This window comes from Pterocles gutturalis, unplaced genomic scaffold, assembly GCF_000699245.1.
Source record: "Pterocles gutturalis isolate BGI_N339 unplaced genomic scaffold, ASM69924v1 scaffold41420, whole genome shotgun sequence".
Classification (NCBI taxonomy): Eukaryota; Metazoa; Chordata; class Aves; order Pterocliformes; family Pteroclidae; genus Pterocles; species Pterocles gutturalis.
In genome coordinates, this window is record NW_010147360.1 from 10,939 (window position 1) to 28,656 (window position 17,718).

The window sequence follows — 17,718 nt, forward strand, 5'->3', positions numbered from 1 at the left end:
TTGTAGTGCACAAAAGTCTTACTCAGAGCTGGGTGCCCACTTTTCAGTGCCCTGTGCAATCAGAGTCTTTGTTCTGAGGAATTTGCATTTTAAATGGACAAGCCAGATTAAGGAGAGGCAGCATAGTCTCTCTTTTACTCAGCAGGATCTGATGCACAGACACCTTTTTGTCTCAGACTCAAAGAAAAATTCATCCAAGTCCCAATCCAGTGCCTCAACAGGAAGATCAACTACCCTGTGAAGTCTGTAGCCACTTTTCCAGCATAGACCTTCCCCTTTCCAGATTTCATGGGCTGGATTTTCTCTAAAAATAGGCCTGTGCAGTAAAGCAACCTTTATAGAGTGTTGCTTCTTGTGGAAACACATTGCCAGCATTGATATACTGTTGACTCACTGGTCAGTTCCCATCACAGTTTCCCACTGTCCAGCAGTGCTCTTCTTTCTCAAAGTTTACATTTTGATTTCTGGGTAGAGCAATGGAACAAGTGGCCAATTCATCATTACCCTGAAAAGGAAGGGTTGGAATGAATAAACCTATTGTTGGAGGCTGCTGTCTATTTGCCAAATTCTCTTCACACCAATTAACATGACTACATCTAATTGGTGTAAAGTTCAGGGAGATAGCTAAGGACTTGTTAGGAATTTTTGTTCCTAGGTGAGTTTTAATGCAGTAGTCTGAATTATACAACTTTTCTTTTTATATATGTGTTTACAGGATAAAAAGTTTATTATTTTACTTATTAGAGGTTAATGAGTTTGAGTATTTCACATTATCTTTCTTGTAACTACCAGGTTTAATCTTAAAAGCCATTTATTACAACATGAGAGTAAATGATGTGTTGAAAATAATATAATAATAGTCTAGATGAAAACAGCAATAAAAAAAGTGTAAGCCTCGTGTTGGGCCTTCAGTTCTCTAGGCAGCATAATAATCCATCACATAATAATGCCACGTCCGCTTTAATTGGCTTTGGAAGAATAACCCGTGAGTTAAACAACAGACAGCTGCAGAGAGACATTTGAATTTAGGCAGATCACCTGTACCAATGAATTGCAGTGAAAGATGGTTGGTGTGTGATGAGCTTGATGCAGTTCCTCACCTGGAGACATCAGCAGCCGCCTCCAGTGCCTGTTCTTAACAGATTCTGTAGTTAAGCTTGAGCTCAATAAGTGCTGAAAACCACTGACAAGTACTGGTGATACTGGTGTTTGTCCCTCCTTCAAGACATTTCTCATCTTGTACTTTGTGCCCACGCTGTGCACAATCATGCTGCCAAGCAGCAAGGGACAGGGGAAACACCGTGTGTGGCAAAAGCAGAAGAAGGGAGATAGGTGAAAGTGCTGCAGAAGAGCTTCCTTCCAAATTGCTTCCAGATGTGCAGGTCTCTTCTGTCTGCTTCATTGTTTCATAGCAGGGAGGAGACCAGCCAGACCTACCAGTCTGCAGGCAACTAGAGACAACATTATGATGGGCTTTGCAAAAGGTGGGGGTCTGGTTCTCCTCCCACCTACAGTGTGAGTGTCATTCCAGGGTCTTTCATCTCCATGGCACAGGAGAAGCTGTTCTGGAGAGGGGCAAGCAGACACTGACCCATCTGTCCTGAGTAATGGAGATCCATGCTGCTGAGCCATGTGTGTATTTTTCCTTCCAGAGAGCACCCGTGGTCAGGGCTCTGGGTCAGAGCAGAGCACGTCTGACCGCTCTGCAGGATTCAGCTCGGGTGCTGAGCGTGGGGCTTGGAAAACAGGGAGAACAAATGTAAAAGGGTGTGAAACTGATGGTTCCGTTAACTGCAGAAAGGCCTTGCACTTAGAGAATTAGACAGGCCTGCAATGAGTACGGGGATGATTGTAATACCTCTGATGTTTGCTTTGTGTGTTTGGATTGCAAGCTCTTTGGCCCAAGGACTGTGTCTCATCATGTATTTACACAGATCCCAGCACAGCGGGTCACTGCTCTCAGTAGGGGCCTCCAATCTCAAGTGATAATAATGAACTGGCTTTTTTCTAAGTGTTATTTACCCAAACAATACTGTGTTCCATTGTGAAGTATTGTTTTTATTAATTTTTTTTTCCAGTTCAAATGAAATAAAAACATTGTCCACCCAAACACTGAGAAACAATATGAGTATTCATCTCCTGCTGGGAAATAAAAATTCAAGAGTTTCAAATACCAGTTCTTCCTGCCCCCTTTAGTCACTTTGAGGACTTGTGTCTGATGATAAAATGCTTCAAATCCATTTCAAGCCTTGTCCGGGCTGGCATTCCATGTCTGCATCTTAGCAACACAACAAAGCTTGCTTTGAAAGTCTCTTAGAGAGGCAACCCCCAGTTCATGTAGTTGATACTTATGTGAAGAAGCCCAATTGATTTGTATAACAGCTGCTTGAATGCACATTTGCAGAATCTACCCCAGCATCTCTTAAAACATGTGATTTAACTTTAAAGCTGAAGAAGTCTTTGGGAAGAGTGCAAGCCAACCTGTTCTTTTGAACTAAAAGATACATTTTATTTAAGGAAAAAAAACACAGAAGACAAGCCAGAATCTCTTCACTAAACTCATTTTGTTGGAAGCAAAGGTTTTTTTCCATGCACTTGTATGCGGAAAGTTTTCTTCTGTTCTGCTGAACAGCGTTATTAGAAGTTGACTGTTGATTGTTCTCCCAACCTGGAGTACTGTGTCCAGCTCTGGAGTCCGCAGCACAGGAAAGACATGGACCTGTTGAAGCGAGTTCAGAGGAGGGCCACAAAGATGGTCAGAGGGCTGGAGCACCTCCTGTATGAGGACAGGCTGAGAGAGTTGGGGTTGTTCAGCCTGGAGAAGAGAAGGCTCCAGGGAGACCTTAGAGCAGCCTTCTAGTGCTTAAAGGGGGCTACAGGAGAGATGGGGAGGGACTCTTATCACGGGGTGTAGTGATAAGATGAGGAGTAAATGGTTTTAAGCTGAAAGAGGGCAGATTTAGATTAGATATAAGGAAGAAATACTTCACTATGAGGGTGATGTGGCAGTGGCTGAGGTTGTCCAGAGAAGCTGTGGATGCCCCATCCCTGGAGGGGTTCAAGGCCAGGCTGGATGAGGCTTTGAGCAACCTGGGCTAGTGGGAGGTGTTCCTGCCCATGGCAGGGGGTTGGAACTGGATGATCTCTAAGATCCCTTCCAACCCAAACCATTCTGTGATTCTATGATTCTATATGATTGTACAGGTAGCTATGTGCAAAGATCTCACTATCTTTAGTATGGTGAGATGCTAGAAAAGGCATTTTGAGTCTTACCTGATTGTTTTGCAAAGCATACAGAGTTACTCTCAACCCAAACTACATGATGAGAAGAGAATACTTCTACTTTAAAAATGTAGATCAGCAATGATGTCTTCAGCATGAAACCGCCCAGTGTAGCCAAGGCATAATTTTATTATTCCAGATGAAAGACAAAAATGACCTCACTGTGTTTTGTATGAAAAACATTATTTTGAGTCTGTCTGGTTCCTGCAAGCTTGCTGAGCTGTGTTATTCTGTAACATTTGGCATATGATAACTTTTTCTGAGGCTGGTGTGCAGAAAGAAAGAAAATAAGGCCAGGTTGGAGCTGCCGTTTATTTCCATGGTTTTATTCTTGCCCTTTGAGTTCTTTGTCAGACAGTTGCAGTCTGTTACAGTAGAAGTCCAGTTGTTTTGTGTAAGCACAGCCCAGCGACAGTGTCAGTTCTCTTCCAGAGTGCTGAAAGACATAGGTTGTGTTTAAAGGCTGGAAAGGTCTGGCCTTAGCTGCTGTGATGCTGTCTTTTCCTTCTTTGATCTATTATAAGAGGTGATATTCTTTAAATTGCTTATCCTAGTGGGAGCAAACTTGCCCATACTGACAACAGAGCATTTTCTTAGGCAGATCTGCAAAGAGGTGTGAGCAGCCCTACACACAACCTTCTGTACAGCATTGCTATTGCCATGTTCACCTCCATTTTGGGGTGAAAACAGAAAATATACATGAAACAGATGAAGCTCACAGATTTAGGGGAAAAGTAATCTCTAAATTACTACTTAATTGATCTGATAATTCCATAAATAACTTTTTTTTCAAGGCTGATGTTTTGTTCTGGTATTTTAGAATGGAATTGTCATGTTTGTCTCCTCAGCTTGGGAATCCTTGAAGTTTTTTGTATTTTTTTTCCTTATTATTTGTTCTTGTAAGCAATTGTAATGAAGTAGGAAAACTCAGTTTTCATCTACTTTTAGTGTTTTCCAAATAGAAAATGTAAGACCAAAATTAGAAGATATTGACTTGAAAGACAAACACCTCCACAAACACATTCACTTTTTCTCCACTGCTCTGTTTCCTTGTTTACCGTAAAAAAGAAGCGAAAACTGTATTTCAAACACTTTCTTGAGCTTCACTGAAAAGGAGTGATAAAGAAAAACAAGTGCATAAAGTCTCTAAAAATAATGACATTAAGGACAAAGTGTAAGTTCCATTTTTTAATTCAGCAATATTTTGTTTTCCATAATACTTTCCGAAATGCCCATATTATTAAAAGCATCTGCTCTTTTGATTTACCTTTACTTCCAGTTGAAAATTTTTAAAGTAGCTCTACTTGAATCAGTTGAGTGAAGTCTCTAGAAGAAAAAAACAAAGTCTATGCACTTAATGAGCAACAAAGTTAGTGATCTGTAGCAATTACCCAAGTGAGTAATTTTGTTTCATTAATGCACCCTAAAGCACCAAGCTGTTTTGTCAATGGGCACTGCAGGGCCATTGCAATGCTCAGAGAGACAGTTATGTTACCAACCGCAGTGTAAGGGATGGGTTTACCAACGAGGAGGGAGAGAGAAAGTAGCTTAGCGTAAGAAGAAAATTAAAGACCATCTATTATTGTCACGGAAGTCAATGGCAATACTTGTAAAGACTCTAGTGGAGCAGGGTCACATATCGGGTTTTTTTCTGGCTTTTCCAACTTCCAGTTTCTTGGTTGCTGTGTTTTTCTAAGCGGGTATTGTGATGCACATAGCATCTCAGTTTGAAAGGGGGAGAAGGACATGCACCTGGCTTACTTGAATCCTTCTCAGAGGAAAGCAGAAAAGCAGAGAGCAGAAACAAAGGCAAAGCTGTATTATGACTTCTAGGTGTCTCTGAATCACTCAATATGGGACACACACAGCATATGATATATTAAGGTATTGAAGTACTGAATATCCATAAAGGAGTACTAGCAAATGGTGTCAATTTTCAAACACTTTGCTTTGTCATCTTCACAAATTTAAAATCAATCGTCAAAAAGCCTCTGTATAGATCAGCTCAAGAGACATAAAACCTTATGGTTATCTCCCTGACAAAAAAGTTGAAATTAAAGATGAGCTTATAAAGACTCTGACTGACAGAATTCTGTAGTGCTGAAAACTGGGGTCATCCAACCTCTCAGTTTAGAAATAAATGCTGAGGAAAAACAATGACACCCAGTGCACTGCTAATAAATACATCTTGGAGGACAGTTGAACATGCAGAAAAATAGATTTCACAGAGAGGCTTATTTTCAGCATGAATGACATTTTCTCACTGCATTATCATAAACATGAGAGAAAAAACAGCTATAAATAAAAAATTATGGGGCAGTCCCTGGAGACTTGTCAAAAATATGTAGCTTTTGTATGCCACAGTGTAAAAGTATTCATTAAAATTAATTTTTAAAATGCCCTGTCCAATATTAGTTGCCTGATGTCCTTCCTTTGGTCATAAATTATAAATGAACCGGCAAAAAATGAAGAAACCATGATTCCAGTAATAAATTATTTAAGCATGATTGTTAGTTTTCGCAATCATTGGGCTAATAAGCCCAGGCTTGTGACACTGAAGTGTTTCTCATCTGAGGGTGATGATGATGGTAATGTTATTAACACCATTATCAGTGCAGCCCATGAAGCATAACCCTAACCGACTCCTTTGGTGCCCGTGCAGTGGCATGGCTGCCGGAGCCTTCGTTGGGTCGGTACTGCAGGAGAGGGGGTTGACACTGAGGAAAGTCAGTGTGAACAGGGTTCACTGGGTGGTTCCCCCCAAGGCAACACTTTAAAAAGTCAAGCAGCATACTGACACGAGAGGATCTTCTCTCCACAGCAGCCTGCCAGTGCCGACGGCACATGCATCCGGCTTGGCCCATTCCAGCGGCGGCTCAGGGAGCTCCAGCGAGTCTGAGAGCAGCTCCGAGTCCGACTCCGACAGTGAGAGCAGCTCCAGTGACAGCGAGTGCAATGAGGAGTCACGCAGTGCCACGCCGGAGGTAAAGCCACGCTCTCAGCTCCTCCCCAGCGGGGGCTCGGAGGGGGATGTGTGGAAGGGAGTGAAATCCTGCTTCCTGTTAGGAAGATGTTGGAGTGCAGTGCTGTTTGATGCTGTCGACTTTTTCTCCCTTTACAGTTTTATGTATATGACCCACATACTCAGTCTAGCTTTTGGAAGAATCCTTCTGGCCTACATTTGAATTGCTTTAAAGAAATATTTAGATTTTCGCTAGTAGCTAGAGAAGATTTTATTGACACAGTATTCCGCTGGGACTAAGGAAAGGCAACATGACAAAACTATGTCTTCGGGGACCAGCTAAACTTTTTAGTTGTATTAAATTTCTCCAGGGCCACGTTGTAAACCAGATAAGGAAGCCTAATTAACCATAAATACTCCATAAATACTCCCATAAAACTAGCAGTCACCACGAGTTGACTGAAATAAAAGGGTACATTAAAAACATTTTCATTTAAAGGGAAAAGCGTTGCTTCTGTCTGAGATTTGTTCCTTGTCGTTCTTCAAACTGCAGCCTGAACCTCCCTCAACAAACAAATGGCAGCTGGATAAATGGCTGAATAAAGTGAACCCCCACAACAAGACCATCATCAACAGTCAAAATGAGCCTCATAGCGAGACCAGCTCCCAGCCCCAGAGCAACCAGCAGGCTGAAGGGCAAAACAAAGGGAAGCTCAACAGCAGCCTGCCCCCAAGCGATTCCAAAGACCGGGCGATCCTTAGTCCCATCCGAGAGAAAGCCAAACCCCGGGTTGCCCAGAAAACCCCAGAGGCAAAAAGCTCCAAGCAGAAGTCACCAGCTCATAATGAGCCAACTTCACAAAGGACTACTTGGAAAAAGCAACCCAAAAAGGTAGAAAGGACTTCCAGTGTAGAAGAGTATAACTGGCCCAAACCAAATAATACCAGCAATCCTCCCAAAGAAAAAGACACACAGGAACCCCCCGAGCAGCCAAAGGTTCGAACTAAAGCAGCAGTTGGGAAGACCGCTCCAAGGAAAGAACCACGAACAAGCACAGGTCTCACTTCAGAGAAGAAAAAGTACAGAGGCCCCAGCAAAATTGTCCCTAAGTCCCGGGAATTCATTGAAACAGATTCATCTACTTCCGACTCAAATACAGACCAGGAGGAGAGCTTGCAGGCCAAGGTATTGCCAGCTTGCAGCGGGCCTGCCAATGGTGTGAAAGCAAAGGACTCTGGCAGTAACATCCTCAGCGTAAGTAGTTTAACTAGCAATGGCAGCAACACATCCAGTGACCAGACCAGCAATGAGTTGGAGGAGCAGCTCTTTTCTCCTATCCCAATTGTACAAAATGAACTTCTGTCCCCACTGAGAGAATATGAAGAACTCAAATCTCTGTGGGTAAAAATAGACCTTAGTTTACTCTCTAGGATACCTGGACAAGAGCCTTTTGAGGCCACGTCTGTGAAAAGTGAACCAAGAGAGGCAAATGTGAAACACAGGCGACCATCTCGAGAGTCCCCTACCCCAGCAGCTGAAAAACCATCCATAAAATCCAAAAGGAAACACAAGGTAAGTCATTTTCATCCTTCAGAGGAAAACACTGAATTTCTGTCCATCCTGGAGGTCAGGACCACAGTCAGTGATTCCTCACTGCCCCTGCAGCCAGGCCTGTGAGGAGGCATCATACCACTAAGGCTTTATTGTTTTTGCAAAGGACGTACGTGTAGAAGTGCATTAGAAACTAACACCAGAAACCAGTAAAAACCAAATGCCAGCTGACAAAATCAATGAACAATGTATTTGTTTGAGATTTATCTGTCACCCATTTATTTCCAGTGTTCTGTAATCTGCAGAAGGACTCCCAATGATGAGTTTGTATTGCTATGGGTTCAGCCATACTCAGAAAATGTGACTTCTATTTGGAAGGCAGGGTTTTATTTCTGCAGAAATAAGGCATTTTCGCCACTGGCTTAAACAGGCATAGCTTCATTAAAGACAATGGGATGGTGCTTGCTTATGCTCCTGGTGAATTTAGTCTTTGTATTGTTCTGTTGTATAAACAAATGTGATTCATAGAAATATAATTTGCTTAACTAGCTGCTTTTTTCTACACAGCTACCTGAAAAAGCAAATACGTTTTGACTTAAGGCATTATGTTTTATCATGTGTTTTATGTTATTTATGCCCAAGGGTATCCTATCTTGTGGGATATGACAGCACACTTCAAACTAAATGTGTTTTCAGAAAAGAAACTGAAGTTTTATATCAAAAATGAATTTTTGTAGTCAGTTTTTCCAGCTGAAATGGTTGTGCTCTGGTCTGTCTGTAAGAAGTCATCAAAACATATATTTTTTATACCTCAAATTTGATAAATCATTGTGAATGTGACTTCTGCTGTCTGTTCTAGTAGACTTCTTGAAATCCTGAGTTTGAGCAGTCCAGTGGTATGAGAGTTAACACAAGACAGCCAATGCCAGGCAGACACGGGGTCTGTACCCCTGTGTACATGTCACTGCACTGGCTCCTTCCCTGTTGAATTAAGTGGAAATAATCACATGGGTAAACTCAGCAGGTTTATATTCAATTTATATTCTATCTCCACAATAAAGGCAGAGATGTAAGAAGGAAGGAGAAAAGAAGAAAGAGGAAAGGGATGTATAAATGCCCATGCTTATGTGTATGTATAAGTACACCAGGCTTTATATTGATTATACAAAAACCTTTTGCTAGGAAACTTAGTGGGGTGTCAGTATGATGGAATCTTGGCTAAAACAAGAGTATAATACTGGCAACTAAACTGAGGGCTCCCAGGGAAAAAAAAAAAAAGGTTATATTAAAGTTGGAACCTCGTGATTTCATTAGCTGGGACTTTGAATCAGGAAGTAGCAAAACAAGGAGTCTCACTGTGGGATTGTACAAACATAAGCTACGCTCTGAAACAACCCGTTCGGTAGCTGTGTGATTGTTCACTGCTGCCCAAGGGGATACAAACCAATTAGGATGACTTGAGGGTATATCAACAGTTAAAATAGGGTAGGGAGAGCCTGATTTGGGTTTCTAAATCATGCTATTAAAAGATTTATTTTAGCCATCTACTAGTGGGCTTGAAGGCTGATAGGAAGGTTCCAGTGACAGAGCAGTAATCAGCTTTGCTTGTATCATCCCAGTTCAGGCATGAAAGTCATGCATCAGGGAATCTTTCAAAGCAAATTTTAAACCAGCTATCACTGTTAATGACTACACCAGCTCAGTCCTGTAGTCTTTTAGTCCTGTGAGGAATACTTACTCAGGGAAGTTTTCCCATCAACTTCCATTAAGTCAATGAGTAAAAGCTATTTACTTGAGTAAGATTTGGTGCTATCAAGTCATTCCATCTGAATTATTAATTAAATTCCAGTGCAGTACAGGAGATAACTATAGCACATGAGGCATTTTGCTTCCTAATTATCTGGCTGTGTCACTTGTTATATAACTTTATGTCATGTGTTTGGAGCAGGTTTAGCTCTGATTTCAGGTGACTTTCACTTCTCTTGGACCAGTATTTTAACTGCTGCTACTGTAAAGGAAATACACTGAGATTCCTGAGCTCTTCTTAATGGCAAGTGAAATTGTGCATCAATGCTAGATCTTTGAAGCTCTATCTTTTTTTGTTAAAGCAGCCAGAAAGCCTGGATACCTTTGTTGAAAACAAGAAGCAGCGCCTGGAGGACCCTTCAGCTTCATGCCTGCTCCCACCTTGTATCTCTCCAATACCGAATCACAGATTAACCAGCACTAAAGAGTAAGTTCTGGGTTTGGGTTTTTTTTTTTTTTTCACATAACATTCATGAGGCATTTCATGGTACTGTTCTACAAATGTCTTTGCTGTAGAGCCAGACGGGCTTTACAGCCCATAAACATAAGTGACCCGGCACTGCATCCATCAGGAAGAGGATCCACATGATTTTGGATGAGGTTCATTCATCTTTCTGATGGACTGCAGGAATTCAGAGCTCCACCACAATCCTGGTGTACTCTTCTACTCCCTTACTGCATCCTTCCAGTGTTCTTCTTGCCCCCATCATCCTTAACCTCTATGGCCAGAGAATCCTACTAAAAGTGGGCTTCATTTGATTGCCTGGAATTTATTTTTTAAAATAATTTTCATAAGAGACCGTTCTCAGTTTTATTGAACAAGATAGTGACTTTGTGGTTCACTTCAGCAGCTCTTATTCTTTAACTCTGTATGCAGCAGTACCAGGGGTGACCATCCTAAACATACATGCTTTGTATTTCATCAGACATATAATCAAATAGTTTGTGCCTTTCAGAGTGTCTTTGAGAGGTGGCTATAATGCTTGAGCAGACAGGTGCCTTGTAAATAACGATTCTGATTAGTATAATCACAAGATTAACATTCTATAAATAACCAAAGGGTCCACTTCCCTTCTGTCATCAATTTTGTGCTTTTACGATTTTGAGATGAGGCACTTCTTTCTGCTTCTCACTAGGAAAATAAAGAATCGAACCTATAATATGCTTCTTAAAACAGTTTGATTGTAGTAGTGTTTAAATTTAGATAAAATTTAAAAATCATTCATGAAATAGTACACAAATTTTAAAATTCTTAAGGAAGGCTGAGCATCATTAATTTATAAAGGTGTAATTATGGAGTAACTTCAGTCCTTGAACTAACCCCTTGTTGTACCACTGAGAACATCAGAGTTGGAGTCTGGAAAAGGCAGATGAGTTGAAAGTTGCAATGTGATCTGTAACATGTTGCACATTTGATAAACATCATGATGGGTGTTGCCTGATTGTCATTGCTAGAAATACAATGAGCAGAGATATATTGCAGGGGGAATCAAGGATTATCCATCCCCAACACCTCCACAATCCATTAAAAAAATCTTTCTATTCTTGTCACCAGCAAGCCCTAAGGATCCACCCCCAACCTGATGTTTCTTAATTTGAGCTTGTTTTCCAGGTCATTAATTTGATTCCTTGGAGCTTTCAACCCTTTGGTGTTCTCTGTTAAAATATAATTGTGTCCATCAATAGTTATTTCCATATGTTAGCTTTTCCTCTTGTCTGCCTCAAGTTTTGAAACAAAATTTTCTGACTTCTTTTCCACTGCAGTGATAGAGACCTGGATCATACTGCATTTGTTATTAGTGTCTTCTGAGTTCGCTTGAAACAAGTGCAATATTGTTTGATAATTCAGGTATTCAACTCCCAGAGACATGCAACTGAATATAGATCAACGTATTTCCCAAAAGATTAGGGGGCTGGCTGAACTGTGTGATGACAAATTTCTGGAGACCCTGATTGCTTTTAAGCAGTCAGGAGTGATTCTGTTCTCCAGAGGGTTAAAGAGAGTTTTAAGGGGAGGAAGAAGAAAGGGGAAGCTGAAAGTACTCTCTTCAAGGGCATGGAGGAAAGTCACACTTCAGTGGTCAAAGGCTGAACTTTGCCATTTGCTCCTTTATTCCCAAAGGTCCTATGTTTTCCTTCAGAACTCCTAAGTCTCTGCGTAAGGACTTTGAGAAATGAGGGTGATTCAGCTGCAGGTGTGATGATGATGTTCATCTGTTCAGAAGGTGTTACATCCCACGGTGGATGTTCTCACTCAGGAGCAACCTTAGGTCTCTCCCATTAGACAACAAGCCAAGTTCCCCAAGGTAGACTTCAGAGACTTTCATTGGGCTTTTTTATAGATACAAGAGTGTTTTGACAGAAAGATTGTGATCTCTGGGCCAAAATTTGGAGGCATTCAGAAGTCTGGAGGAATCAGTGAAAGGCCACACCTGTGCTTTTTGCAGCTCCCACTGGCTGCCTAGCTGTGGTTTAGGCATTTGAATACCTCTTTACCCTAAATATATGGGCTCAATAAAGCAAGCAAAGATGCACAATTAATTTTTAAAGGGTTACATGTTTAATATGGACAATTATATGCCTAATTTCCACAAGTTTCTATGACTACATGTACGATTTGAGTGTAGAAATTTCAAACAGTCAGTTGTGAACTTAAAAGCCATTCGCACAACCACAGAGCCAGTTTGTATGATATAGTCATTGCATGAGCAACTACTTATCTCTCTTTGTTCCTTCCCTCACACACTCTGGGGCTGATGCCTTTTCCTAAACCTGACGTGACACTTAAAATATAATTATTCAAACTATTGCTACTGTATTTTCCTTATTTCTGATATTTCATAGCAAATGAAGGAATAGATGATACCGTATTTTGTCCAAGTAATTTGTAGTAATAACTTCAAACACTTCTATGAGGCTGGATTTTTGTCAGATCAGCTGCCCACTTTGCAGCAGAGGATTATTTATGTATTTACTTGCTTTCCAGAGGTATTTTAATTTAAGCATTAATTGTATGTGCTGCTGAATATAATTTATATCTGCATACCTGATTGGTAGACCCAGCCCAGACAGCGCTATTCACCAACACTTGGCAGTTTGTAACAACACAAGAGTTATTTGCCGATGCAAATTGTGAGTCTGAATTTCAAAATAGACTTATACCAGTGAAACATGCCCACCATCTAACAGGCATGCTAGAAGTCTGTCTGAGGAAGGATTTCAGCCTGTTTTTCAAGATTTCCTGTTCCCTTTTGTTTGACCTTTAGTTAAAGATGTACCTGTACTCGGCAATATATATTATCCAATCCCTTGGGTAGTCACAACAGCATTCACTGGGCTTCATTCACAGTGAAGGCAGCCCTCTACATCTATGACAATGACTTCAGCTTTGTTCAGTTGCTGCCATATGGTCCAAGCTAATGCAGGAGTGACCTTTCCCTGCTAACCCCCTGCAGAAAATCAGATACACCGTCAATGTGCAGCATTTCATTGTGGACAGGAAGAGTAGAGGCGAAGGAAAGCCAAGTGACTGGTATAGACAATGGCTTTGTTTCATTAATAGGCCAGAGATACCACTGCATACCACAAGGAGTGGATAAAGAAAGGGCAAAGAAAAGCAGCTTGAAACGTGAGAATAGATGGAAATTCTCCCTCCTTCACACACTGACCTCTTGTTGGCTGCTTGCTTGCTTTCTGCCCTAAAAGAAACCAAGCTGAAAAAAAAAAAAAGCAGATGGGGAGCCTTCTCGTTCCTTGATAATTGGCCTTTTCAGACACAAAGATTAAACCCTGCAGCCACTAGACCATCAGTTCTGCTTGTGTTTTTTCCTTGCACTCTTATTGTGTTTCTCCCTAGATTTTAAATACAGTTTAACTAACAGTCATGTCAGCAAATTAAACCAATGAGTCTCGGTAATTATTGCAATAAATTCATTCAAAATTAGCGATTACTGCAATCAAAGACCAGTTTCTTAGCCCATTAACAGCCCAAAGCAAAGTGACAATCTGGTTAACTGCTGGTAACAACCTATTTCATGGAGGTTATTGTTAACATAAATGCTTTGGCATAAATCTGAGGGAGGTAACATTGTTAAATAAATTATCATCTTAATTCTTGCGAAAACTCATGGGATTAAGTGGGCAATAGGGAAAAAAAAAACAAACCAAAAAAACCCCAACAAACCACAACACAACAGAATTATAACCGTAAAGTATTGTTGTGTTTTTTTAATTTGAGTTATATAGAAAAAAAAATCCTCAAATGCATTTTCCTTTGTGGTTAAGCTTCCCACCCACAGAATTATTTGTGTGCCAGAGCTGAGTAGCTGCACCTATGTCTTGGTTTCCCCCATTGTATATTTGAGCTCAAAGATGAAGTGAATTGTTGAAGTTTTAAGTAGTGAAGTTTTAACCATGGTACCTGCAGCCTTCTTCATTTTTTCTTGTACTACTCTCTTAATCCCTCCACCTCTCTAGCAGCTGAGGAACATTGCTTTGATTGCTTTATATGTGCCTTAAATTTCCCCATGCAGTAGTAGCCTCTGCAAGTGCCACAGTCCTGCATTAACCCTGGAAATAGCCACAGATGTGCTGAGGAACCTCACTAGTGGTGCAGGATTGGATCCTAAAGGGGACTTGGCCACTGGCTCACATTTGGTTTTTCTTCAGACGCTTTTGAGCTAGATCTGCCAGACTCTGTTGCTCTTCCCTTTGCAAAGCTGCACCAGGGAGAAAAAGAGCTCCACACCTGTCTGTGCACAGAGGCACAGAGAACCGCTTCGCTCTGCGCTCCCACCCGTATATGTGTGTTCAGGGTTCCCTGTGTAGGACACGCGTTTGTGAGGTGGAGGGTTTGGATTCTGCTCCTGCGTATTTCATTACCTGTGCCTACTTTGCCTCTGTACAACCCAGTAACACGTGCACGTGTTCTTGGGGTAGTGCTTACTCTGGAAAACTTTCCTCTGGAAAAAGTTCAGAGTATGATTGTGCTATAGCTATGGTAACTTGTCTGAGTTCCAAAATGCCCTTTGGGGTTAAGAAAGCCAACAGATGGGGCTTCGAGTGAGAACTTTTTGGAGGACACGCTGCAGAACCACATGTGCATAAAATCAGTCTCCTGGAAGAACTGCCATCCTCTTCCAACCTGGTTGCTTTCCTTTGATCTTCTTCAGGCCCATGTGTTTTCTGAGCAGGACAGTATCCGTACAGTCCTACTGTAAGGCAATATGAATTCTGTGCTCATTTTATTTCTTCAGTGTGAATATGTTTAATATCAGAGAGTTTAAAACACGATATTTTTAACTCTGCTTCAGTCAAATTAAAATAGTTTTGAGTAGAAAAGCTTTAAAACCTGAAACACAGGGAGTTTGATTTCACTTTGTGATTTCACTGGTAGGCTAAAACATTTTTGTATCACCAAAGGTCCAAAGTAGGGGAACAACCAAAGCAAGTGTAGATATCGATACTGCTGGTGAAACTGCAAAAGGGGCCAGACTGGAATGAGAGTCAGCTCCAGAACTGGGAGTAAGGAAACTCGGGTTGCCTTCTCTTTTCCTAGTTACTCTAAGGCAAAGTAGATCTATAATTCCTGACACTGACTGAAAATGACTGGGAACAAAACATAAATTCTTGTTGACTTAATTTGTTATTGAAATTTTAGTCAATAATCATGAAAAGTAAATGATTGTGTAGTGCAATATTAGGTGTCTAACAAAAGATTAAAATTCAGGTTATCTTCATTGACTGAGCTAGGACAGTGCCTAACATAAAAATCTATGAGTAGATTAACATGTTAAACAGTCAGCGGGGTGTTGGGTTTTGTTTTTTTCTTTTTTGATGGATTTGAGGGGAAAATGGTCTAGCAGGTTTTTTGTTTTTACTGTGTATCACAGCTGGCATTTCTAGCCAGCTAACAATTTCTGTACATAAAACAGACAATAGATTATCATATTACTTGAGCTTTCATGTCAAAACCACATTCATTTTCTGAATCACGTTCAATTCATCAACGAATATTTGCTCAAGGGCTTTTGCCAGCTACAATGTATCATTTTAATATAGTGTTGAACACTGGCTTTATTCTAGAGGTCAAATAATTATTGTCTTGTTATTGTTACAGTTATCATTTTGTAGTTGTTATAAATTTTGGTTTTTGTTCACATGCCATGGGCTATTATGTTTTTTCCAAAGGTTGCTTATGTGGGCCCTAATCCACCTCTTAAAAAGATGCTTAATGTTAAACACATAAATAGTCATACTTGATGTCAAAGGAACTAACCCCTTGCATAAAACTTTGCAGCACTTTGCTGAGTCAGAACCTCTGTGACCTCTCAAATGAAGACTGACTCAAATCAGCATTTAAATTGGGTGCAATTTGTACTAATGCACTGTAAGTTGTCCTCTAAAGCAGGAGGTTTCTGCAGCCATGGAGAAGGCAGAGGTAGCTTTCACTGCCTGTCCCCTTTTGGCTTAGCTCCTAGGACATGGGGACTGCAGGACATATTTGAGGGTAAAGGTGGCTTCTCAGTAAATAAAATCTAGAGCTTTGTGCTATGGAGGATTTACCAAGGTTCTTGAAGTGCAACTGGTTCTTCTCTGTGTCCCAGGAGCAGCGGTAGCTCAGTGAAGAAGGTGGCAAAGAAAAGAGAAGAGAAGCTGTTCCCTCCTCCGTTATCCCCCCTCTTGGACGAGCCCGTGCACCGGCGGCACAGCGGTGACAACAGCTCCTTCAGCCAAGAGACCAACATCACAAACACCTCTCAGACCAGCAGCTCTTCCTCCTCTGTTTCTAAACACAGAAAGAATGAAAATAAATCCTCTTCTAACCCCAAAGGACTCTGTGTAAGTAACCGACCTCAGTTGCTGGAAGTGAACAAGATAAAATAAAATTAACTTAGCTTTGTTCTGTTTGGCTTTTTTTCCAAGTATATATTTTTAAATGCTTATGTAGCCCTACTCAAGAGCATTGAGGAGTGTATCTTTGCAGAGCTTGGCATATGCAATTCCTGCAAGTCCCGTTTTCAGGTCAGCATCAGGCATCCCCTTGGTGTGTGGTTGACTCTGAAACACCCCGTCCCTGAGACACAGGGAAGAGGCTCGGCAGCCACCACCTAGCTGCAATCAGTCCCTTAACTTTGTAGCTACGACACACACAATCTGAAAATAAAACTTCAAGAATTTTGGTATCCATCACCTGAATAATTACCCCAAATTCTCAGCCAGGATTAAGCACTGTAGTTATAATTAATATTGTGGCCTAAGCTAAGCAGACAATAAAAGTCTAACAAAAAGCTAACTGTCCATCGCACACTCAACATGGAAATATCTTCTCTTGGGTTTGCAGGCTCCCAGCTTACAGCAATAAGGTTTATTTACACCTAATCTGTATGAATTACATATATAAACTTTTGGATACCTTGTAAATAAGTATCCATCATTCTGTAAGGGCTATCTTCCCATCAAAGGTTTTCATATAGACGACTCTTTCTTGCTTGCTTTTCACCAGATTCAGATTATTTTTTACTGCAAATACGTGAAAAAGAGCCAAAACTAGAAGCTGCATAGCAAATTCACTAAATAAAAAGTAAAATTTCACATCAGTTTGTCATCCTCTTTTAGGTTAAAAAGGGAAACTTCACGTTTTTGGCCCTCCAAAACCAACTCCCTCTAGAGTTTCAAAAATATCATTTATTATCAAACTGTATCTTAGTATCACTGTCAAAATTAAAAGACAAGAAGAAAATTCTGCCACAGAAAAGGATGTGCATAGCCCTATTTTTCACAGTTCGCCGCTTTGTGAGAGGTCGTTTCCCTGCACTGTAATAGTAAAACTCACAGGTTGCATTGGATCGTAGGTGACAAATCACTTCACCTTATTCATTCATCCCTGTTGCTTTCTGATATCATTGTGTCACTTCAAGCTGCGAGAGTAATACACACGCCTTCAACTGAAATCAATGCCAAAATGAACTGCATATGTCAGCAAATAAACAATGCGATGTAAACAGCGGGGCCACTTCCTCTCACTCCCAGCGTCTCTAGTCAGATTTATCCTTGGTTTATCTATTATTATCCTGATACATTAAATATTTGTCTTCTAAAATATGTTAGACTTCTT

At 40.8% G+C, this 17,718-nt stretch overlaps 1 protein-coding gene across 1 annotated transcript in view; it reads left to right on the forward strand.

The window, feature by feature from the left end:
- Positions 1-6,103: 6,103 nt before the first annotated feature.
- Positions 6,104-17,718, forward strand: part of AFF2 (AF4/FMR2 family, member 2) — a gene marked incomplete at its 5' end in the record, with an annotated part of 32,899 nt that continues 21,284 nt past the window's right edge. Inside the window, 4 exons of the mRNA XM_010086025.1 lie at positions 6,104-6,266; positions 6,798-7,817; positions 9,905-10,029; positions 16,214-16,442. Coding sequence (XP_010084327.1) covers positions 6,104-6,266; positions 6,798-7,817; positions 9,905-10,029; positions 16,214-16,442 — 1,537 coding nt within the window. The remainder of the gene's footprint in view (positions 6,267-6,797; positions 7,818-9,904; positions 10,030-16,213; positions 16,443-17,718) is intronic.